This window comes from Sinohyriopsis cumingii, chromosome 16, assembly GCF_028554795.1.
Source record: "Sinohyriopsis cumingii isolate HCF-2022 chromosome 16, ASM2855479v2, whole genome shotgun sequence".
In the NCBI taxonomy this organism is placed as follows: Eukaryota; Metazoa; Mollusca; class Bivalvia; order Unionida; family Unionidae; genus Sinohyriopsis; species Sinohyriopsis cumingii.
This window is the reverse complement of record NC_142976.1, coordinates 32,151,698-32,178,137: the sequence shown is the minus strand read 5'-3', so window position 1 is coordinate 32,178,137 and position 26,440 is coordinate 32,151,698. Positions and strand designations below refer to the sequence as shown.

General features: G+C 37.0%; 1 protein-coding gene across 1 annotated transcript in view; it reads left to right on the top strand.

Annotated features, from left to right (window-relative positions):
- The first annotated feature begins 5,191 nt into the window (after positions 1-5,191).
- LOC149780160 (uncharacterized) overlaps positions 5,192-26,440 on the top strand; it is a 43,858-nt gene continuing 22,609 nt past the window's right edge. Inside the window, exons 1-2 of the mRNA XM_089936336.1 lie at positions 5,192-5,290; positions 6,236-6,293. Coding sequence (XP_089792462.1) covers positions 6,241-6,293 — 53 coding nt within the window. The 5' untranslated portion in view covers positions 5,192-5,290; positions 6,236-6,240. The remainder of the gene's footprint in view (positions 5,291-6,235; positions 6,294-26,440) is intronic.

The following is a 26,440-nucleotide window of genomic DNA, read 5'->3' as shown; positions in this document are numbered from 1 at the left end:
CTATTGATACCATCTATTAATATTTGCGTATTTTTCATACCCGGGACACATAAGGCGCCATTTATTTCGCTGTTTCCTCTAGACGAAATTCATCAAGATATCCTTCGTAGGTGGACTCTATCCCCTACAGATAGAATATTAAAGAAGGGTCCATGTCAAAACAGTACCAAGAAGTGACGTAATAGCGTAAATAATAAACGTAAGATATAATCTTAAGTCATGTGTTCTGCTCGACTTCTTTTATCTAGCCGCTAATTTCTCGAAATCGGCCCACGAATTTTCTTAAAACCTTTCCAGCTTTTCTAAGGGGTCGTTAATTTGATACTGGATGAAAGACGTTGAAATGAAAATCCTCTAAGTTGGAGTACAATCAGTACAAACTAGTGTTACAATCTATTAACATTTGGGTGTTTTTCATACCCGGTACTTACCGTTCGTCCATTTTTTCGTTCCAATCTGTTGACGAATTCGTCAGGACTCCCTTCATGGATGGAAGCTTTCCCCTAGAGATCAAATATCAAAAAGAAAAGTCCATGTCAAATCTCTTAAGAGGAACGTAATGACCCAACAATATATGTATGATTTCATCTTCTGACAACAAGCATTGTTCTCGACTTCCCCTATCCAGCCAAAAATGTATCAAAATCGGCTCGACGAACGTTCTTCATAGTTTTCCTACCTTTGGAACGGTCCCCGTTTAAATACCGACCTAGATACGTTGAAATCAAAATCATCTAAGTTGGAGTACTCTTAGTACAAATTAGTGATACAATCTATTAACATTTGGGTGCATTTCATACAAGGGACATGTAGCGTTCCCATTATTGCGCTGTTTCCTCTCAACGGAATTTATCAGGACCTCCGTCGTTGTTGGTTGCTATCCCCTAGAAGTAAAATATCAAAAAAGGTGTCCACATCAAAACTCAATGAAAAGGTGACGTAATGGCCCAAATACAAACGTAAGATATATTCTTACAGCCTGTGTTCTGCTCGACTTCCTTTATCTAGCCGCTAGGATCTCGAATTGTCTCTAAGAATTTTCTTCAAGCCTTGATTACTGTTAGAACGGGTCCCTAATTAGATACTGTCTGAGAGACGTTGAAATAAAAATCCTCTAAGTTGGAGAACAATCAGTACAAACTAGTGATACAATCTAGTTACATTTGCATGTTTTTCATACCCGGTACCCATAGAGCGTCTCTTATTTCCATGTTTCCTTTCGACGAAATTCATCAGGACTTCCTTTGTGGGTGGTCTCTATCTCCGAGATATAAAATATCAAAGAAGTGTCTATGTTAAAACTCAATGAAAAGGTGACGTAGTGTCCCAAATGTAACGTAAGATATAATCTTACGGCATGTGTTGTACTCGATATCCATTATCTAGTCGCAAATTTCTCAAATTTAGCTCGACCAATAACTTTCTGTATTTTCCTGCTATTAGAACGTGCCTCTAGCTAAATAATGTTCAAGAGGCGTTTAAATCAAACTTTTCTAAGTTGAGGTTCCATTAGTACAAACTATTGATACAATCTATGAATATTTGAGTGTTTTTCACACCCGGTACCCGTCGGACACCTCTTATTTCGCTCTTATCACACGACGAAATTCTTCAGGACTTTATTCATGGATGCACTTTATCCTCTAGAGATAAAATATTAAAGAAGGGCCCTTATCACAACTCTAAAGAGGGGACGTAATGGCCCAACTGTACAACGGTATATGTTGTATTCGACTTCCTTTCTCTTGCAGCAAATTTCTCCAAATCGGCTAGGCAAATTTTCTTCAAACATTTCCTGCTGTTAGAACGGGTACCTATTTATATACTGTATGAGAGGCGTTGAAATCAGAATCCTTTTAAGTAAGGGGTCAATTAGTACAAATTATTGATACAATCTAGTGACATTTGCGTGTTTTTTATACCAGGTACCCATCTGGTTTCCCTTATTTCTTTGTTTCCTCTCGACCAAATTCGTCATAACTTCTTCTGTGGATGAACTCAATCCCTCGATAAAACGTCAAAGAAGGGTCTGTGTCAAACTCTATAAAGAAGGGACTCGATGACCCAAATATATACATAAAATATAACTTTCATATGGAATGTGTTGTACCAGACCAAATTTTTGTGGCCGCGACTTTCTCGAAATCAACTGGACGTATTTAGTTTAACAAAACATTTTTAAAAATACTTTTAGCACGTGTGCCTAGCCAGATACTGTCTGACAGGCATTGAAATCAAAATCCTCTAATTAGAGGTTCAATTAGTACAAACTCTTGAATCAATCGATTGATCTTTTCCGTGTTTTTCATACCCGGTACCCACCGGACGCCCTTTATATCGCGGTTTACCATCGACGAAATTCTTGAGGACTTCCTTCGAGAGTTGATTCTATGCCTTAGATATAAAATATCAAAGAAGGTTCAACGTCAAAACTGTATAAAGATATAATGTTTTTACGGCATGTGTCTTACGCGACCTCCATCTAGCCGTAGATTTTTCGAAATCGCCTCGACGAATTTCTTTAAAAACTTTTTTCTACTGTTAAAACGTGTACCTAGTTTGTCAAAAACGTTGAAATCAAAATCCTCTTAACAGGTGTTTAATTAGTACAGGGGTGCACAACCCACGGTGATGAAATGTCAGAGAAGGGTCTATGTTATAATCTTCTTACGGAATGTGTCGCAGGAGACCTGCGTCATCAAGCTCATTTCTCGAAATGAACTCAACGAAATTCCTTGGGACTTCTTTCGTGACTGCATTATCCTCTAGAGATAACATGTCAAGAAGGGTCCTTGTCAAATCTCTTTAAAGGTGATACTTAATGACCAAACTGTAAAAGTAAGATATAATCTTCTTGCGGCATGTGGTTTACCCGCCCTCCACTCCCCTTTATGTAATCCCAATTTCTGAAAGTCGGTTACAAGTATGCTAAGATCCCGAGTTCCAAGGTCTTCAAGACAGTATTCAAAGTCAACTGAAGGCTTCCTAGACTCGTAAATACTCCGAATAATTCTCCTCTAGACACGACATAAAAAACATGAGAAATCTCCAATTTCACATTTGTTTGTTGTTTTTTTAAAATGTGGTTTCCCTTTTACTTGAGTCATTAGTAAGCGTTTCGAACCCGAATAGTAATATTTCACGCCATGCATCAGAAGACACGACCCAAATGCCTAACAAAACTAATTAATCCTATATTAAATTACTAAACACGTATTCCTATCAATATCCTAAACCATTCCTACATTTTGTCTGTGATCTGTCTATATTCACCTTTATATAACACTCGTATTTCTCCAGTCAGGTTACAATTACACCAATGTATGCTCTAAATAGCTTTCATCTGCATTAGCTAAGTGATAACCAATTACATACTAAATTGGGAGTACTGAATAAATAAAAAATCTCGTTGTGAATATGGAATAAGTATTGAAATGTATGTCAAATATTTGAATCGGGAATATGTGATGTTAGGTGATGTGATTTTGATTTTTAGCGTAGCTTTAACAATTTTTCAGTCATATCGCTACGATGTCTGCAATTTGGCAGTTTATAGTGATGTCTAGCACTGGGTCATCATGCCGCAGACATGTAGCATGATGTCCCACCCAGTCACATTATCATGACACCAGGCCGACCAGTCCTAACACTAACTTCTTAATGCTGAACGCGAAGCAAGGCAGCTGTTAGCACCATTTTTGTAATGGTCTCTGGTATGACTCGGCCGGGGATCGAACCCACGACCTCCCGCATGATACACAATATCATTGCAATCCTTTCTGCTTCCCTTTCCCCCCTCTCCTCTCATGCATAAGGGATAATATATACAGAAATCTGAAGTGAGAGAGGAAAAGAATTTGGGTTGGATGAAACCCTTGAACTGAACTTACACCAAGTAACCTACAAGAATATATTTCGTCCTAACGGTATCTGTACACTTTTCTTTGGATATCTACAGTGCTTAAATAATCAATGATACAAAGTTGCAATAACCTCTCGACACTTAGTATATTTCTTGGCTACAAGCACGCACACTGTAATGTATTTAATGTGTTGTTGTTGTTGTAGTTTCTTAAATCTATTATTAATGTTCCAAATTCGGCTATTATTAATACAATATGGAAATGTTAAAAAAGGCCTCTCTCTCTCTCTCTCTCTCTGGACCATTGTAGCAAGATACGGGCGAAAAACCACGAAAATACGAGCGTAAAGGATTTTCGCTTGTGTCATACGACGATTTCTCTGGACCTATGAACGATGGTAAAGTTAAGTCAAAGCGAACTGGGGGGGGGGGTGAGAGAGAGAGAGAGATGTTCTTTTTGTATGTGATATAAATAAAATATATAGTATAGTATGTACGCTATATCAATGATATACAACTCGTATAAATATTTCATTATATATATATATATATATATATATATATATATATATATATATATATATATATATATATAATACAAATAATACTATAATACACGTTAGAGAATTTTTAATTCGTACTCTACGAAGATTCGAACCAAGGCAGAACGGAAAGTGCTATCCCTAGATTCTATAGAAGAATGCTGTCTGGTGTATATTTATAATTCTTTATAATTAATTCTACCTTGATTTCTTTCATAGGAATCGGAATGACTGTGTAGATAGATGAGAATTAATTACTAGGTCATCATGCGAGTGTGTCTACTACACACGAGTACATATACCACCGATTGAGTAACATCATTGTTTGGTGATGTGCACTTAGTGATGAGGAATATGGACTATTGTGTGCAGGCAAGGCGATGGATGCCCTTTACCCGCGAACCTGTGTTCGAATCTCCGTAGAGTAGGAATTAAAAATTTTCTAACCCGTATGATAGTATTATTTGTAATAAATATTAAATCTGCCTACTATTATCAAGCATTCTTCTATAGAATTCAGGGATAGCATTTTCCGGTCGTGATGTATATTTATAATTCTCTCTTTGTCTCTCTCTGTGTTTGTCTGCCTGTCAGTCTCTGTCTCTATCTCTGTCTCTCTCTCTCTGTATATATATATATATATATATATATATATATATATATATATATATATATAGAGAGAGAGAGAGAGAGAGAGAGAGAGAGAGAGAGAGAGAGAGAGAGATTTCAACTTGTTTCCTTATCAGTTTCAAGCTTGCATGGAATTGCCCCTTTCGTGTATAGATACGTGAGAAAGAAACACGACATGACGTTGACATTTTGATCAACAGATAAAGTCACATTAAGATCCATAGGGAGAGAACAGTCAGACTGAAAGCTTGTATTGGTAAGGATATATAAAATACATCTAATTAACCTTATAGTAGATCATGTATTTTAGTAGTGAACCCTGCTTGAATCAAGTTAAGGCTCTAACAGATCCTGTCTCTAAACTGTTAACCAATGGAAATCTATTATATGTATGATTCTTTTAAGTTATTGTTCAAGCAAAGTATACCTTTTAAAGAACTACATGCTTAAATTCGAATGCTTTACCAGTCACAGATTGTTTATCGCAATTCTTGTATTTAGCAGTTTCTCCAAATCTTACTATTTTTGTAGTTCACGGTTCCGCTGCTACAATTATATGCTTATCTTTTACAGTGTGTTACATACCATCGTTTTTTGTATAGTGTTACAGACCATGACTACTTTTTATAGAGCGTTACAGACCATGACTACTTTGTACAGAGTTTGACAGACCAAGACTACTTTTTATAGTGTTACAGACCATGACTAGTTTTTATAGTGTTACAGACCATGACTACTTTTTATAGTGTTACAGACCATGACTACCTTGTATAGAGTTTGACAGACCAAGACTAGTTTTTATAGAATGTTACAGACAATGACTAGTTTTTATAGTGTTACAGACCATACTTAGTTTTTATAGATTGTTACAGACCATGCCTACTTTTTGTAGTGTTACAGACCATGACTACCTTATATAGAGTTTGACAGACCAAGACTAGTTTTTATAGAATGTTACAGACCATGACTACTTTTCATAGTGTTACAGACCATGGTTAGTTTTATAGATTGTTACAGACCATGACTACTTTTTATAGTGTTACAGACCATGGTTAGTTTTATAGAGTGTTACAGACCGTGACTAGTTTTTATAGAGTTTTACAGACCATGACTAGTTTTATGGAGTGTTACAGACCATGACTAGTTAGCATCTTTGATATAGTATCATTGCCAATCATAAGAATTTTCTATTCTATTGCAGGTATCATGAAGTACCTTGTAACAGCAATCGTTTTGGTCTGTTTTCACAGCTGCTATGGGTAAGACAAATTAAACTGCGATTTACACGTGCTAGGTCTGCTCGGAGATAGCCATATCATCTAATCTAGTATTGTGAAATACTGTGCATTGAGAACGGGATACCTGATATCAATACATCCTTATTTATGCATCGTCAAATGTTTAGTATACATGCACATCAATATCATCCATGCCACTCTTTCCTCATAAATACGTCCTTTTCCTCAATATAGTAACGTACTGATGACTTTGTTTTATTCAAACAATATTTTAATTTAGTAGATTGGAATATATTATTTTCCTAATTTGGAAAAAATCGTCCCTGAAAAACACTAATTCACTCGCAGACTTCATCCTATCCAAATACAATAATCATCTTAGACACAATTTGTCAAAAATATGCACAATTTCTGGTGCATTGGCTTTAAAACCCTCCTCTTATGAATAAGTAAATGGGCATATTTTCCTATCTTTTCCTCAAAAAACATAAAAATATTTATAGTCTGACATAGGGGGTATATCATTATTAGTCTGATATACATAGGGGTGTATCATTATTAGTCTGATATACATATTGGGCGTATCACTCTTAGTCTGACATACGTGGGGGCGTATTATTATCAGTCTGACATACATAGGGGTGTATCATTATTAGTCTAATATGCATATTGGGCGTATCACTCTTTGACATACATGGGGCGTATTATTATTACTCTGACATACATATGGGGCGTATCATTATTAGTCTGACATACATAAAGGGCGTATTATTATTAGTCAGACATACAGAGGGGGCGTATCTTCATGAGTCTACATTTGGGGCTGTGAATTTTTTAACAGGACAGTTTTAATTAGCCCCTTCTCCACTCGTAAAAGAAAGCAATAAAAAACAAACACACAAGCAGGTCGCTTGAAATTACATTTAAGAATATAAGTATAAATGTTCTTACTTGTGTATGTGTATTTTCAGCTATTCGTTGTTATTCTCACCTCAAAATCGAAGTACGTATTTAACCAACACTCATGACATTTGGTCTTATGATGTCACTCAAAGAGTCATTCACTCTTATCAAGGCTGGGTCAGCGTATTTTTGAATCTCGAATGGTTCTTGCATTTACTGTTATTTGTTATTTAAGCCATCACTATTTTGGACTTTATTTAATCAACACTTATAACAACAACTGGTATGTGTATTTATCTCAAAGAGAGTAGTTACCATAGCAAACGTATTGTAACAAATTTGAAGTAAGCGCATTTAGTTATATCATCCCATTTTTAGGAATTCTTATAATTTGTCGATTTTTTGTTTGATTATGGCAACTCGGTCCTGTGGAAATATTCCTTAGCCCGAAATAATTAGCGAATTAGTAGGAACAAACGTAACTGAGGTCAGAGCGGAATGAGTGTCCCTTTCGTTCCATAGTCCGTATTAAAATGTAAGGGTGTACACTGGTTGTGTGATCCCAGGTGCAGTATTTATGGTAAATTGCACAATAGAATGAACGAGAAGGGACTTCCGTCGTCGGCAGCTACCTGTATGGTGGCGTTCTACAGTTTCGTATTTTGCAGGGTTAGAATTTTAAAGAAAAAGAAATTCCCCGTCATTCCTCACAGGTTTTACTGGCTATTTAAAAAAGACCTTGTATATCTTATGTATAGTTTAAAGAACCTTTAATTCCATTTATTTTGGTGTATGATTGATGGGTGTAATATGGGTTATAGAGTATACAGCTTGGCCTTACTCCAGATGTGCACTTTTTTTAATTACATTTTACATATTTGGTAATTCATTCATTGCACATTCAGAAGCCGATATTGTCTAGTCTGGCAAAATTCATTTTCCCTATTTCAATAGCTGCTACGGATATTGTACTTTAGACTAATTGTGGCTGATTTTGTGAGCACAAAGGAACAGTCATTTTAGTTAGCAGTGTGCTTAGATCATGTAAATTTCCCAAAGTACAATATCCAAAGAACTGTCAGCTACATTACATTAAAGTAGCATAGCGGTATGCCAACATTCTTTCCACTGTGCATGTTTTAAATGAAAACAACTTCACCATACATACGTCAATCTCTCAAAAATACATAATAACTGGTGAGCGCCCCCATGTCGCCATGGAAGCAAATGTGATGCAATTTTACAGGCGAAATGTGTCTCACAAAATGATTGTACTGGCCTAAGGTGGCTCAGTAAAAATAGTTCCTTGTGTTAGGGGTAGTTGTATAGTTTTATGGCGTGAAATGCTGACGATACCGCGATTTGAAGAAGAGAACCCATGCAGATGTGAGGTTGATAGACACTTGGAAAGTTGTGAGATCTGTGGTCTTGTATTGATTAGAGTAAAATTATTTATAGAATGGACACGTTGAGCTTTCTAATTTACAGCAGAAGTTGTATGGAGGTCTTTGGAGTTAGGGGAAACTTATGACTTCTAGAGGAATAGCGCCAGAGTTTGACACCGCTCTGTCGACCAAACACACCTGGGTTGTAACAGTATCTTTGCTTTAAGAGAGTAGCTACCACGCCAAAGGTATGTTTTATTTCACCAATTAAGGACTTAGTGTTATGTACTGGGATGCTTTTTTTAATACAATGATTTTAAATATAAATGTCTTTACATAAAATGCCTACTTGTTACTTCTTCTTAGAGTTACTGTTATTGTTTCGTGTAAATAATCCGTGTCGTAGCGATGAAATGTTGTCATATAACTTCGACCCTACACTGATGAAACTTTGCATGTTGATGCATCGTAATAAGAATTATAATGCATAATATTTCTTAAATCCAATTGCTGACCAACCAATTCGAAACACCGTGGCCGAATTAGCTAGGACAATGGCATACTCTTATCATATGTGTATTTACTGAACTTTTAAAACCCCACACTACCAGGTCATACTAAATTGGGGCCGCGAAATTGTTCCAGTGATTTACACATTGCCTTCATCGCTTTCGTCTTCCGTCTGAAAATGTAAATGAACTACATTTACATTTATGACATCATTCTCCATATCTCATAGTCATGCTAGATTAATTTGCATCTATGAATGGACATAAATACTGTACCACTTAACCTTACGGAAGGACGAAAAATTAACCCTAGTCCTTTATAAATGGTGGATCGAACTGCAGTGTTTGTACGACCTCTAATACCCTAATCGTAATTTTTACGAGATGTCACTATTAAAACAAGAGTTATAATCGTTTTTACAAATCATTCAGATTCGTCACACACGGAAACATTGCAACGGTAGGAACAAATATTGCAACGTCTTGAACAATTTCCACCGATATGTTTAGAGCCGCTTGGAGATTTCAAGAATCTGACGAAACCGGAGAAAAACCAGCAACTACAAAGACGATAACATACATGTTACCATTCGAATCAAAGAGTATCGAAGACTGGGTGACTTACTGAACATCAGTATCGAGACAATTCTGGCTACAATTTAACACAATCTATGTTGCCGACTGAATAGAAAGGTGTGAGTGTTGGTCAGTAAAAATCAGTGTTGAGCAGGTTAGAATGGGTGCTGGTGGATATCAATGCCGAAAAGTACCAAAATGAAAATGTACGTTCTCAAAATATACACAAGAATGCTGAAACGTACTGATGAAGTCAAAATATACATAAGAATACCAAAACGAACTGATGAAGTCAAAACGTTACTGTAACAAAACGTACACGAATTTTGGCAATGTATTAAACAATAAGTTATAACATTTTGCAGTTCTCCCACCTAAACGTATAAAAAGTATATTATAACAGGTATGAAGTAAAAACTATAATTCTGGACCATTCAGCTTCGGCCCGATAATTTAAACTCCTGATCAGCTTAAATCATCAGTGATAATTTCTTTGTGTTTGTTTTTGTCCCCAATACTAGCTATTTTAAGAAGTAATATAATTATTTTTTGTTATATTAGACTCAGCCTCAGTTTTCGGTATTGTCAACGTTTAATTCTGAACAGTTAATTATCACAAATTCATGTTTATTTATTCGATCTTTGCGAGAAGGATAATTATCATAAAAATGCGTACTAGTCCACGATTGTCCTGCGATATTTATTCTTACAGCTGTTTGCACGGCAGTATTGCAAAAAGCAACTTTTTAATTCATGAGATTTAGAGAAAAGCGGCAATATATTTTATTACGGTACTCATTATGCAATGCTCTAATTCTACCTTTATTATAATTGTGAAAATGTGAAATTAAATATTATTCACAGGAAACCGAATTGACCATAATTGGTGTTTGACTTCGGTGTTTACTAGTAAGAACAGTGTGTTTATTTTTGTGCCAGTCCGAACAACCCGTTTTTGTATTATGTTTTTAGTTTGCTATAAAACGCAGTGACTGGTGCAAATAAAGTTTTGAACTGAATTTGCCATTTTCATAAACCAGATATAATTCGCAAGTAACATTTTCAAAGTGGCATACCAGTTTGGAGCACTTGTTTTGTAAAGGCAGCATCGGCTTTGTTTTCCTGGGTCATTTGAACTTCTTCTGATAATGAATCGGAGTCTAAAGATATATATATGCACTGACCTTACAGTATGAACGTAGACGTTATGGACAAATGTCGGACATTATCTGGAACCAATAGGTATAATACAATTAATGATAGGAGGATGAACAGGTCATGTATTAACAGAGTGCAATAGAACACAGAGGTAATGTCATCAAGAATTTAACCACTTTTAGAGAGAAAAAACAACAAATAACATATAATGCACATACAGATGAAAAAAAAAAATTGGAGCAGCAGATTGGATAAATTCTATATTAGTAAAAAATAGAAAAGGAAATAAAAGCACGGATTATATTAGCAGACCATTATTAAACACCTATCCAGTTAAATTATTAATTATCACCAAGAAAAGCTAAGATGGGCGAGTGAACATTAGAAAATAAAAACGGCAATATTGGTATTTTCATTCAGATAAAAGGAAATAATAAACTCTACAACAGAGCACAAATATATTTGCTGATTGAAAACAAAAACAAAAATCATTTAATTACTATGACACAATTAAAAATGAAAATAGGACAAGAAGATTCCATTGGCTCTACAAGAAAACAATAGGGAGCATAATATAAAGGGAAACCAAAAAAGATATATAATTATTTAATTCGTATACCAGTACTATCAATAATTATGTACAAGAAAAATCTAAGTAGAGAAACAGTAGAGGATAAAAGCAAAGATATAAATTTTCAAAATTATTGTAGAAAACAAGAGATAAAAATATACGTAGAGAATCTACAGACGATTATGGCAAAAATGTAAAGTTTAAAAATTAATAAAGAAAACAATGATTACGTGAAACCTTTATCGAACAAATAGATTTTTAAAAAAACAGCAATCACATGAATAAATTAAACTTAATCTCCTGGCATCAATGGGCTATCATCCAACTATCATCCAACTTATATATATATATATATATATATATATATATATATATATATATATATATATATATATATATATATATATATATATATATATAATAATAATAATAATAATAATAATAATAATAATAAAATGGAGGAGGTGATAGCTTAAACATTGGAGACCTATATCTCTTATCAAGCACCAACTATATAATATCAAACAAAATATTAAAAAATAGGATGATATAATTTCTAGGACAACTAAGAAATAAAAATCATTCATGTGGAGAAAACGAGGAGGAAATTACCAAGCAATTTATTATCAACAAAATGTATTTTGGACCATTTGAGAACACTGGTATATAGGGTATGATTTTTTTAATCAATCGAGACAAATTATTTTATAGAACGGAACAAAATTATACCCCAAAAATCCGGATTTGATATAACATTTTTTGATGGGTAAATATGCTATATAATAATACATATTCTAAAGTGAAGGTAGATGAAGCCTATACACAAACAAAGATGATTCAACAGGCTGACGATTGCACAAACTTCATCATTGACAAATCATCAGTTTCATATTTACAGAAAGAGTACGAATTATACGATAAAGCGTGATGACCAAAGAGCAATTTTAAATACATTTAGGTGGACATTGGAGAAGGAAAATCATCCAGGCCTCTCCTAGAATATAAAAAAACTAAAAGTTATAACCCTAGACACCTGTTATGGTAAACAGGCATAAGAGAAAGCATTTAACGTAAATTAAATAAAATTAGAACTAAACCTATATAAAAACATACTAAATAGCCTAGTTTTATCATTCATTCTATATTAGATAATAACAAAGTTATTTACTTGGGTTTAAATTCTAGGGTCAACCTTGTTGATGACAGTAGACGAATCTAGAAAATGAATCTGTACCGTGTACATATTTGAGTAATTTTCTGATTGGATGGTTGTATTAGGACATATGTCCGGTGCGGATATATTGCTGGTTAGGGATGGATCGCAACAGAGAATCGTGCAGATCTATATAAGAAAAAAGAAGTACACATTTGTTTCCTATTCTTTTTCATATGTTTATTTTAATATAAGTCTTTTGGTGATGATCAGTTATAATTTAAGAGGATTTATTAATTTATTAAATTACTGGTATTACAAAAGTGCTTATAGATAGTTTAGACAAAAATGTTTTTTGTGGGATTATTGCAAATTCATTCAAAAACATTATGGATAATATCGTTTTGATAGGAAAAGATTGTTAGCACATCCGCACATTCATAAAATTGGTACAACAAGCTCATTGATAGTCTGAAATTCATTCTAAGCACCACATAAGTTCATTCAGAACGCTCTATACTTTGGACATTTTATAAAACGTTTAGGACTATTTGGGATTTAATTCGCAATAGTATAAATTCCCGTTAAATTTTCCTTGTATAACTTAAAACTATAAATTAAATTATTTGATGAATTTTATTAAGCTTGTTGGCTTAGCTTTTTTGCCATTTTGTTAAACACTATAGAGAAGTCACGATATTTAGCCAGTTATGGTATGTTTTAAGTATATCCCAGGAAATGATAAAGTAACTGGAACAAATAATAATATATTTTTTTGGGAGGGAATGCGTCAATTCAGAAAGGAAACACTTATAAAAGCAAAAGAAAACATACACACGCACAGCAGCAGGGAAGTTGTACAGACCTTCCGTTCCAGACCAAATAAAGCTTCCTACGAGAACATTCTCCGTAGAAGCCTCAGATTTCACTTTTACAGCCTTCTACGGAAGCTAATTTTCGTGCATTTCAGACCGGATGCATCGGTTGGTCGCGCCGGTGTGTTGGTAAATATAGCATCCGAGACAGGAAAAATAAATGAAGAAGAATTCTAGGGATAGTAATTTTTGTGTTAATTTTTTTGTTTCAACTTGGGGCTGCTTTTTCATGAATAAATTTGATCGAGACCAATTCGATACCGACTGCGTGGATCGTGAAGATTTATCGTAATAAAACCGTGAGGTGTTGCCTGAGCGCGGCTAAAGAAATTTTTGAATTTGTTTATGTCCATGTCACCGTTACACCAGGTCTGATGGATATTTCTCAGCGTGTGCGTGTCTACGCCATTGAACACCGACAAGATATTGCAATTGTCCCTAATCACCTTTGGAATCTGCGTATATCTCTGTGTTACGTAAATCACATCGGTGTTCTTGTGTCTGCCACGCGAGAATATCCTAGCCGGGTTGGTCTGCTTGTCTAGCATAACATCGTCGAAAACAACAAGATTATTAATATCGCCGTCTAAATTTTCCACGGATGGAGCTTCATTGATGTCTGTGATAAATTCGATTGTGCCTTCGTCGGTATTATCGCTAAATTCCTTTAACACTTGATAGCAACGTTGATCGTCAACGGATGGTGCAACCAAATACAATTTGTCCCATTTTAGCCATCGCATAATCAAATTTAGCAACAACTGCGTCTTACCAGATCCTGACGGGCCAATAATTATCATTCTAATCGCATTCGGTAATACCGCGTTATGTTTTACCTGCTCGCGTCGCTTCGTGGCTGAAAAATCAATTACATTCATGTTACTAGAATACATGGATTTATATTGTGTTAAGTGCCGCACTCACACAGCTACGATAAATCCAACCGAAATCGTTACACGCAATAACAGAAACGCAATTGCAGGAGAATGCGAAGTTTGTAAGACACGCAAGTTTAGATTTGTAAAAAAAAAAACTAGAACCGGAGGAGACATTGCCGCCTCCATGAAAAATCTACCTGGGCTGCCCTGGGCGAAATATCCCGGAGAGAAACATCTACCAGGGTACAATTACTGCGGACCTGGAACAAGACTCGATATCAGACTCGACGATAATAACCAACCAAAACAAGACGAAGATCCAGTAAACGCCATCGATAACGCTTGCTATGTTCACGATCTCGCATATCCCAGTGGAGATTTACAACAAAGGCATCTCGCTGATATCAAGCTAATTCACGCACTAGACGCGATTCCTAACAAAAATTTCAAAGAAAAATTGGCATCCTGGTTGATAAAAGGCGCGATGAAAGGTAAATTAGTATTCGGTGCTGGTAAATAATATGGAGCAAATATATTATTCTCCGCGAGGATTTTGGCGAGGAAAATCAGCAATTGCCAAACTTGCCAAAGCCGCTAAAGTAAAACAATCCGTCGCTGAATCGTGGCTATCGAAACAGGCAATCTGGCAAATATATCTCCCTCCGCCCAAGAAAATACCGTACGCGAGTTTCACCGTCAGCGTCCCCAATGAGGTCCATCAAGCGGATCTGATGTTTCTTCCTCACGATACCGTCGACGGAGTCACATATAAATATGTCCTGACAGTCGTTGATATCGCTAGTAGGTATAAAGAAGCCGAGCCATTATCGAATAAAACAGCAACGGAGATCGCTAAGGCGTTTAGCGAAATTTATTCCCGATCCCCGTTAACATGGCCGAATCTTCTCCAGGTTGATCCAGGTCGAGAATTTCTTGGCGCGGTTACTTCGTTGATGAAAAAAAATAATGTGAAAATCCGACGCGGTATTGTAGGTGTTCATCACAATCAAGCTATCGTCGAAAGATTCAATAAAACTCTCGCAGAACGATTATTCGGATACCAATACGCGCGTGAATTTATTCAGGATAATCGATCTCACGATTGGGTATCAAGATTGCCTCATGTAATTAACGCACTGAATAACGAAGTAACTTGAACGATAGCAATGAAACCCGCAATTGCAATTACAAAATCGAATATACCCCTAAAGCGAGATTCCACAATTCAACCTGTACTAGGTAGCGTCACAGTCAGATATTTATATAAAGAAGGCGAGGCTGAAGGAGGAAGAAAAAGAGCAACCGACCCAACCTGGAGCGTTACAACTCACAAAATATCTGCCGTGACAAGATCGTCATGAAGACCAGCTATTTATATCCTAGATTCATTGGCGCCTCAACGCGGATTTACCAAGGAAGAATTACAAATAGTACCCGAAGATACTCAACTACCACCAGCGTCACTTATGTAGTTTACTCGAATTCGTCCTAGCTGGGATAATTTTCTTACTCTCGACACGGCTAAATATACCAAATTTGACCAGGAAATTCTATCATCGACGATCCAAACTTGACAACCTACGGTCAATCCCTGCGACGAGTGTATCGTTGTTGCGTATCCTAGTTTCCACGGTGATTTTTCTGCATTTATCGCGTCATTAACGAGATTAATATCAACGAAGATAATATCATTCAAGACCAAAATCTTTTCCTCTCCGCATGGCAAAATAATATTAATATTTTGTTTTCTAGTATTGGCAGGCCTATAGCATAACGGTATCTGCAGCGTTGGAAATTTCTCGCAATGCAGCTTGAATAACATTTCCTGAATAATATCACGAACAACTTTCCTACTAGCAACGATCAAATGATCGGGACGCCACAAATTTAGAAAATCGCTCATCGGAGTCTCGTCGATTATTTTTCTCATGACATCACACTGAATTTTATTCGGTTGTAATCGAATCAATTTCTTAAATTCGGTCAGTAAAATATCTGTAGATCTATAATCAGCGTCGATTTCCTCGTAATAATCAACGAAGTTTCTGAGCCATTCGTGAGGCGATTCGCCATCGATAGGATCAGGTTGGCCGTGATCACCGCACATTATCATAGCGGTATTTTTTCCTTCCAACCAAGCCAAGATCGATTTTAAAATATCTAAATTCACCGTGCAAATCTCATCAAATATTATAATCTTGTTGATATATTTATCGCCCATTCGCACCGAGTCCCATGATCCACCGCTGTACTTGAAATAACTGTGATACGTGCAAGAATTAACGCCACGCTGATTTATTTCTCGCGCTAATCTATGTGTCGGAGTTAATACAATCATATCGGAATTTGCAAATAAGTTTATTACTCGCGTTGTTTTACCGCTACCACCAGGTCCATTTAGGTAAGCAAATTTACTGCGCGAAATTGGATCAAACGCAGATGCGGCTGTCGAAGATTCCAGAATCGAAGATTTTTCAAATTTACCTCGATGAAATTCATCGCGATCTTCAACATCGGCGTCTTCGCAATAATCTAGGATATCTTCGTTTTTTATCCTCCACGTTCCCCACAAACTACCATCGGTGATTAAATTTTCCAGCCTGTATTGGTACTTTTTATCGATATAAAATGAATCCGTTGCGACTCTTACCGCGATATCAGAAAATTTATTTATCATCGACAGCAAATTTATACTTACATAGGCGAGCATCGACGACCGCAAATGCGTATATTGCGCTGATTCTCCGTCAAGGTAGCTAATCACGGTACCTAACTTTGTTCCATCAATGATAATATTCTCTCTGTTACAAAATATTCCTCGTGATACCGTATCGGCGATTATAAAATCCATCTCGGCGTCGTTGATAAACAACCTAGCGTGTCGATGCTTGTGATCAACAGATCCACCTTGAGTAAATTTACCAATTATTTTTCTTCCTATATCTTTGGCGTTGTCACAGTCTGTCGGCAACCACACATCGGTCTGTTTCCTATACGATATAATCGCCTCACTCACCGTCAACGACACTAACATCGACGAATCTATCATATATCTCAATAACACCGTAGGAACCCAACGACGCTGGGAGAAATGCTTGCCGAACCAAATATAGCAGATTTTATGCAAATTTTCAGCAAACTCGAATGACGTTACACAAGCGAATCCGGTCATGACAAAATTAGGCAACGGTCCGTTAATTGCTACCCTTGTCATCTCGCTGGTAGGATGGCCGAATTTAGCAAAATAATCTGCACAATCGCCATATCCGAGGAAACTTCCAGGATAACACGCGCTCATGTCAACGGAGATCATATTTTCGAAATAGTACTTGGTATTCCACAATCCGCCATGGCCGTATTCGATACAACTAAGTTGAATATCAGCGAGAAATTCGTTCCTTGTGGGCTTCCACGAGTTTTTCTCCCTAGCGGCATGAGCGGCCACAGACGGAACTGTAAAGCAATTCGTTAGTAACTGATCGGGATTCGATGAATATTTTACCGCAAGTTTTCTCATCGACTCGTGTAATATTTCCCCCCGGTAAATATCGCCGCATGGCAAAATAAATTGATCGTATTTTTCTTCGCTCGAGAATAACCATATCGATATCGGATCAGATACGCTTAATTTTTTGATAAATCTAAACATGGCATCGCAATTATCTTTCGCAGAAAATTCCGTAGAATTTTCCACGGGATAAAATTTGACAATATGATCCCGCGGAAATATCATCACCGACTGCGACCAAGCATGTGAATTGTGATCGACAATCTCGATTGGCGCTTCTCGGGATCTATACGGCGACGAGTATAATATTTCTCCCGATAACGTTTTCACTGTGATAGGAAATTTAAGTTTTTTACTCAACGCAGCTACATCGTCCACAGATGCACCATCAGCGACGGTCTTTGCCCACGCGTTAATTTTATTCAATCTCAACTGGGTCAGACCAGATCCACGTCGAGCGTTTTTCATATGTTCGACGACGCGCTCGGCCACGCAATTTATCATTGGCGATTCTTTCATCGCAGGTAGATTTTTCACGTCCGAGTTGTTATTTAGCCGATAAATTCCATAAACGACTGCACTAGATGGATATGCCCTGGCATAATAGGGACCATCGATTCCAAGTAACAATCCATGCTTAGAGTTTTTATCGAGAACAACATTTTCCTTACCGCCACGCACTGGATCTCGTTTATCGCGAATAATCCAAGTATCGTCGGGCATTTGTGCGATAAATTTTATTCCAAAGATAAATCGCTCTTCGGAGTGTTCGGTTTTTATATGCTCGATTATTTTCTTGGCTCGTTCCAGATTCATCGTAGCGTCAACAGAGTTCGTTTTCCAGGTCGACCAAGTATGAACCGCTCCGTCATCGAAAAACTCTCTCTTGGCCCGATCAACTTCAGTTATAATATATTCTGCCTCATCAAGATCAAATGTGTCCATGATTATATTTTAGACAAATGTTTAAATTATAATGAATCAATGCAAGTGGATATTAATCGGTTCAACAAAATTTTGTGATAAATCCTGCAGAGGCGATTATTACGGCGCTCACATACATGCGATTCGGCGTGGCAGTAAAGGACCACAACGTTGCTTAGTTTGTCAAGTTGGCACGCGAGGAAAAACTCGGTTGTGTTTGGTCTGCGGAGGAAAAAATTATCGAGAGTTGCGGAGATATTACGAAAAAAGATCCTCGTCGGTGATAACTTGCGAAGAAGATTATATTAATCGATTCAAGGCAAATAACGATTTAGACAAATAGATTATCATATATGAATCCAAAATCAGCGATTCCAGAATCAACAATTACATGCGAGTTTAAATCTCATCCAACGATCAAGGGATACGAAGCGTCGTCCGATGGTATTGTCAGAAATACCAAAACGAAGTATCAAGTTGGTAATTTTAATAAATTTGGCTATCTCAGATTTACCGTCAACAAAAACAAAAAACGAAGATACATGAATTATCTCAGCCACAGGTTTGTATTTGAATGTTTTCACGGACCAATAAAAGTCGACCTTGTTATCGACCACATCGACGGAAATAAAGCTAATAATAAATTATTTAATCTTCGAGCGGTAACTCAGAGTGAAAACTCTAAAGGTAACGGCTTCGGATATCGATCAGTTAAGGCGGTAAAATCGATAAATCTAGAAACAAGCAAGGAACTTATGTTTAAATCGATAAACGCCGCTGCAAGATACTTCGGTATTCATCCGAATTCCGTGCAATGTGTGGCAGAAAAAAATTCAAAACGCAGCATTTTCCTACAAATTCGACGTTTGGATCCAATTTTCTTATATTCAGATAATATCCGAAGAAAATTAATTGAATATTACAAAATTTATATAATGAACGAAGAAAACGTAAATAATATCATCGAGGCCATCGAGGATCTGAAAAAAAATGTAAATTTATCCTCAGATTTGGACACAGGTAAAATCCGGTCCGAATTTGAAACAATTGTTCAGGGGAAGCTCGAATACAGATACACGCTACCGTCAGAATACAAGTTCATAAAGAAAATCCAGATTGCGATGTACCAATCGCTTGCGACTGTCAGCGATGATCAAATCGAGAATTTTGTTAAATTATGGACGCTGGTAGAAAAAGTAAGGTCGAGTTTATCAGACGAGTATGAGTCAAGAAAACTTACCAGCTCGCGTGTCAGGCAGCTAAAAAAGCTGGTCGATGAAAGCAGAATCAAAGATTCTTGAATTAGCGTCAAAGATTCTTAAGATTCTCAAAATTAGCGTCAAAGATTCTGAAGATTTTATCACAAAAAAACAAAAATTTCTGATTTGTTTTTTTTTTTTAATATTTTACTGAAATTGCACAATTTTCTTATTTCTGACTACCATTTACCGCAGCAGATTTGCTAAATTATATAAATTACTCAATTTGACGGGTATTTACCCCAGCAGATTCACGAAATTATATAAATTACTCGATTTGACGGGTATTTACCCCATCAAAAACATAAAATTACACAAATTTCTTAATTTCTCTGATTTTTATTAATTTTTTTTATTATTTACCGAAATAATTTATTTATTGAAATTGTGCAATTTTCTTAATTTTGACGGGTATTTACCCCATCAAAAACATAACATTATATAAATTACTCAATTTGACGGGTATTTACCCCAGCAGATTTAGGAAATTATATAAATTACTCAATTTGACGGGTATTTACCCCATCAAAATTAAAAAAATCTACTAATTTTGAAAATTTACTTGGTTTTTATTTTATTTTTTTGGCCATTTTTCTTTGGCGGATAGATTCAAAAATCTTCGATTTTCACGATCTCACCAGCAAGTTGATACTCAGTGTTTCCCCGCGTATATCAAGCAAATGTCCATTTTGATCCGTCAGTTTGAAATTTATCCTTGATAATAATCGATTGTAACATCGTAGGTAAAATGGATTTACTGGCTCTTTTATTATCAAAAAACCCGGAGATGCGCTAGGTGAAAAAGAATATAAGATAAATCCCTGCTGTGCCTGCTCTGACACAGACGAATCCACGTTGTAGCTACCTTCAACGACGTCCGCGTGAAGATAAATCGCGATAACCTCCGTTATGTTAACGATACCTGGCGAGATATGCCGCCCTTGCCCGGCAGGATCATTATTGTGTTTGAGAATCGATTCTGATTGTATTTTTTTAGTCCACGCGGCATTTAATTTCGGAAATAAATCATCGATGGTATCAACGACGGATTTTCTCATTTCATCAACATCATAATCAGGAAATTTGAAATTTGGTAGCGTTTCCTCGGTTAATCCAAATACTCTCATGAATTTTTGTTTTTCTCCTGAATTTCTGATCAACTCGAATTTGCTAATAGGAAGAACATAATCGGCAATTGATATATCGTCGATTATCGTCCGAATGAACATACCGTGATAATATTCAACATCATTCGCGAGTTGATTTAAAATCTTCACGCATTCGATAATTTCGCTACATGAACCTGATTTATTTGATGCATTCATGAAAGGATTCCCGCAATAAATTTAATTGTAATTTATGTTCTTGAATAAATTCGTCGAGGGTTTTTCTTACCAAGATACCGTTTATGGGGAATATTGTCCTGTTAATATTGGTAGCGTCGAAGATTTTCACACCGGGGGGAATTTTAGGAAGAGGCAACCACGAGAGAATTCTTTCGTCCCTAAAAGTAAAAGCGAACACCACCAGGTTAAATTTGTGGTTGTTCATGAGGTTGATGGCGCTGTGGATCAGAGGTTTGTGTTTGATATCTCCGTACCATCCTTCGTCGGTGGTAAAATCTGATTTTTTTGGCTCCGGTAGCTCTGGAGGAGCTTGTTCGTGCCAACCTGGAATAATAAAATCTGGTTTTTCTAGTTTTGCCAGAGGTGCGATTTCGGGCCAACCTAGAACTGTCCTAATCGATGACTGGTAAATATCAACGATATATGGCGATTTTACCTCGATTATCGACGACAACGTTGGATCGTGCGAGGATATTTTTATTCCTGGAGTAGCATCGCCGGTTATATTTGATATCCTACTGGTAAGTTCCTTATCTAGTTGCTCAATTTCGTAACTGCCTGTTGGTATGCCAACGACGATCCAATCGGGAGTTCCATCGGGACGGTTTTTATTGGCAAAAACAAGCGAATTATTCGATGATAATCTACCAAATGATTTCGATCTAACATTGGGCCAGCTATTATAGACGCGTAACTGTGACAGCGCAATTTCCTTGACGCTAATTGGTATTGGAAAATCGATACTAAATTCCGGCCTGGTTGAGCTTGCCGATATCAGCGTCGTTATCGGTGGTGTCGTGTTTGTCACGATTTGAGTTAGTTCGGACATTATTGATATTCATTTGTTCAATCTCAGAGTAGATATTTATCATCGCTGAAAATTCCATATCGGATATAACGCCGTCGTTGAGACTCTCAGAAAGCAGCGATGATAATTTCGAATACGCCTCGTTGACCTGGGATAGTTTACTCGTGTATAGAGACAATTTTTCATTTGTGCATGAGGATATGTTTTTTGCGATAATGTTGAGAACACCAGCGATTGTCGTTGTCGACGAGATTATTATCGTTGCTGCGATCGGCGCGATTGTTGTCACCGCGGATAAGATTATTCCCGCACCGGCGATTATTGCACTTACCGCGTACACAGCAACATCGATGGCAACTAATCTACGCTGGTATTTTTTTATTTTTACCTGATACTCATCGAGGAGCTTTTTTAGCGAATCCTGCCATAAACGCGCCTGATTGTATCGGTAGTCCGATGCAGTCATTTTATTAGTTAGTTTATCTAACCAATTGCGTGTATTCCGGATAAATATTCGAAAATTACTTGACAATCGGCCATCATCACGGTTCTAATTGGTGGTTCTAGCCTAAAAGTTTTCGTTTTATTTTTAAATATAGTCATAACAAAAAACCCAGGATAATATTCACGAAAATCATAACCATCGTCTATTGTTACATTGAATTTTGTCATCAAGGAGATAATATATACTCGATATACGCCAGTAATTGGCGAGGTAAAGCTAAATGTGTTATTCTCAGGTGTCCAAGTAAGATCCTGTATTTTTACCACAAATGGTACATGGCAGGGAAGATTTTCTGTTTCTACCTCCGCTGGTATCGAAATACGCGCTAATATTCCAAGATTCATTGACGATATTTTTGTGTTAATATGGCTAATTTTTGTAGTTGCGTCGAGAAGTTTCGCATTTAAATCTCGAATTTCTCCGTCATACGACGATACATCTATCTTTTGACGCGCCAAATCACGCGTCTTGGAAATTTCATCGTTGATTTTGGTAATATCCTCGTTGATTTTTCTCACACTTTCGCTGAGATCGCCGTGTAATGTCTTATCGACTTTTTCATTTGTGATTTGGTATATCTTGGAAATTTCATCGTTGATTTTAGTAATATCCTCGTTGATTTTTTTTGTTTTCTCGCTGAGATCGTCGTGCGATGCTTGATCGCTTTTCTGACTCATTACAGTATTTATTTTGGTAATATCCTCGTTGATTTTTCTCACTTTATCGCTAAGATCGTCATGCGATGCTTGATCGGTTTTTTTCTTTGCTAGTTCGTTTGCGGCGGAGGAAGTATCGCCGAATGTTTTTATATCTTCCTCGATTTTTTTACTAAATTTAGCTAAATTATCGTCGAGTTTTTTAAGATCGTTATTTAGCCTGCTAAGTCTCTTTGTCAATCTGTCCTGAAGTTCGTCGTGTGATGCTTTATCAGCCTTCAGAAGCAACATTGCTGATAATTCGTTATCCTTTTTTTCCACATCAGCGATATTGGCCTTCAGTGGCAACTTCGCTATAATATCGGCGATATCAGCGATGGATTTTGATACCGAATCTGACAGGCTAGTAAATTGATTAATGCGATCGTTATATTCGTCCCGCTTGATTATATCAGTTATTTTGACGTTGCTTGTTTGTAATCTCCCTTCGCGGCTCTGAAAAATAGCAACTTCGCCAGGATCCACTTCTGACAGCGATAGAAGATTGTTAATATCATCCCTTGTGGCGAACTTTGATAGATCGACGTCAGTCACTTCTGCTTCCTTCTTCCTGTAGATAAATCTACCGTAAATATCAACCATGATATTTATCTACGGCGTATTTAAATACGATCTTGTGATACGGATCGGATGATTTTGAAATTGCATCGAGGACGTTAATTGATTCAGGACCGCATATCGGTGGATCCATTAACGTCTGCGTCGGAAGTGTCGAATACCAAATTGGAATATTTAACTTTGACACGTAATTGATAAATTCTTTTGGTGGCGCTAGTCCGTACGAGTCAAAATAAACAACTTCGCGAGGATTAATCGCGTAGGCGACCCAATGTGTGCCAGGGCCAGTATTTGAATCGAGATTTATTATTCCTGTCTCGGTGGGATTTGGTTTTTCTGGTAGTTGATCCCGCATAAATACGCCTCTGAAAAATTTTATTTTTTTATTCTTTGCTTCGTTGAATAAATCTAAATTTGAGGCTGGTAGGCTAATTTCAGACCGGATCCGTACGGGGGTCGTCTTAGATAAAGGCCGGATCCGTACATGGGAGGTCGTCTTAGATAGAGGCCGCTTCCCTTTTTTTTACCGTATCGCCCTCCCATTACTTTATGCGCTAATTTAGCACCTGCGGCTCCAACCGCACCTAACCCTAACGCTTTTGCACCTGCTATTAACGCGGGAATAGCGGCTAGCAGAGGGAAAATTCCACCCGTTTTGACCATATCCCTGATGGCGCCTATACTAAGATTCACATGAACGCCAGAATTCGCTGATTTGGCTTTGGCGAAACGTTCACGTTGATTTTTAGTTAGCGACAGTTTGTTAGGACCGCCCTGAATTTGGTCATTTTTCAGGGTTAATTTCGTACCGCATCGCTTTGATATCGCTGATTGGAGCTTTTTCATCTGACCCTGGGTCAGAGTTACGCTGACGTGTTCGTATGGCATATTAATAATCGTTTAATCTAAATTTAGAAATCTTAAAATCTTCGATTTTGTTACATTTTCTCGACAGGAGCGTCGATGAGTCTCATTCTACCGCTGATGCCTTCCAAGATCATTGTTCTATCCCTGAGGATTACCGCAATCGCTCTTGCTGGTCCACCTGTGTTAATTCTGGCTTTGAAATGAATATCAACGACGGATTGTTTTACCAAATCAAGATGTTCCAGGGAAAAGTAATAGATAGGATAAAATTTATTAAAATCCAGCTGTGATATTTGCAATCCGGTATCGATATTTTGATCACGACCCATGAAACTTAGCAAGCGATGATACGCGCGGGCCGTCGAGTAATTTTCAAAATCAATCGATATTTCCTCTGATGGTTCTTGTTGCCCGTTTATCCTCAACGACACGTTTGTTGCTGCGAATTTGTCGAATATCATATGACTGTGAATTTGATCATATCTGTTTGCGTTTTGAAGAGCCACAAATATGTGTCTAGGTGCCGAGACGCCTTGCTGTGATGCAATTCGCCAGGTAAATATTCCGTTAATATTAAAGTCGATAGAGTCAGTCGTAGTTGTTAGCCAGGACATAACAGACTTGCCACCCTGATTCATGAATGACAATAATTTTTCTTCCTCAAGCATCGATGGGACTATCGCTGGCATCCACAAAGTAAATTTGGTTAGTAATATTTTGCCTCGATCACCTGCCACACCTACTTCTCGCCAGATGGCTCTGTCATTGCCTGTGTCGTCTCGAACGAAAGAAATCGTGTGTTTCGCTCCGTAAATGACTTTCCTGAAGTGCCTGCAAAATCCAAAAATATGAAATAGCGGAATTGCACAGGAAAATCTTCGATCATCTCCCTTTAACATAAGTCTTGGCGTGGCAAATCCAAGGTTGTAATTGTCATTGATGCCGAGCATTACACCAACGTTTGTGGCGTCAGCATTATTAGCGGCATTTCTCGGTACACCGATGTTATACGGGAGATGATCAGCGTGATCAGAGTTATCCTTGGCAAACATCATACTAGGACCAGCCGATCTGGTAAAATCATCCGAGTATCTAGCTAGGCCTATTACACTGGACAACAAATTTTTACAAAAGTCATGTTACTGAAATAAAATTAGTCAATTCTTATCAATTTTTATGTGCTGAACACGAATATGACAGTCAAATTGCAAAATTGGCTCTAGTTTTTTTGTAATCTGCAAGAAATTAATGTTTACATAACGAAATGCATTCCAATAGTAAAAGGTCAACTGTAATAGCCTACCTATAAAAAATCAAGTCATTGACTACATCTTAGATTTCTTCGCCTGTCTCTTGTACAGCTGTTCGGGAGCATCTCTGAGGAGTGTCCAGCAGTAGTCAGCCAGCATTGTAGTGGACCATTTTCCCTGGTATCTTTATTCCATTGTTGCGATATCTTGATGAAAACGTTCGCCGTGTTCATCACTAACAATACCACAGTTGCTAGGAAAGAAATCCAAATGGGAATGAAGGAAGTGAATCTTTAGAGACACATTGCAGCCAAGTTTCTTATACTTCATCAACATGTCTTCTACTAGTTCCTTATAGTTTTCTGCCCTAACATTTCCGAGGAAGTTTGTAGAAACTAGGCGAAAAGCATTCCATGCTT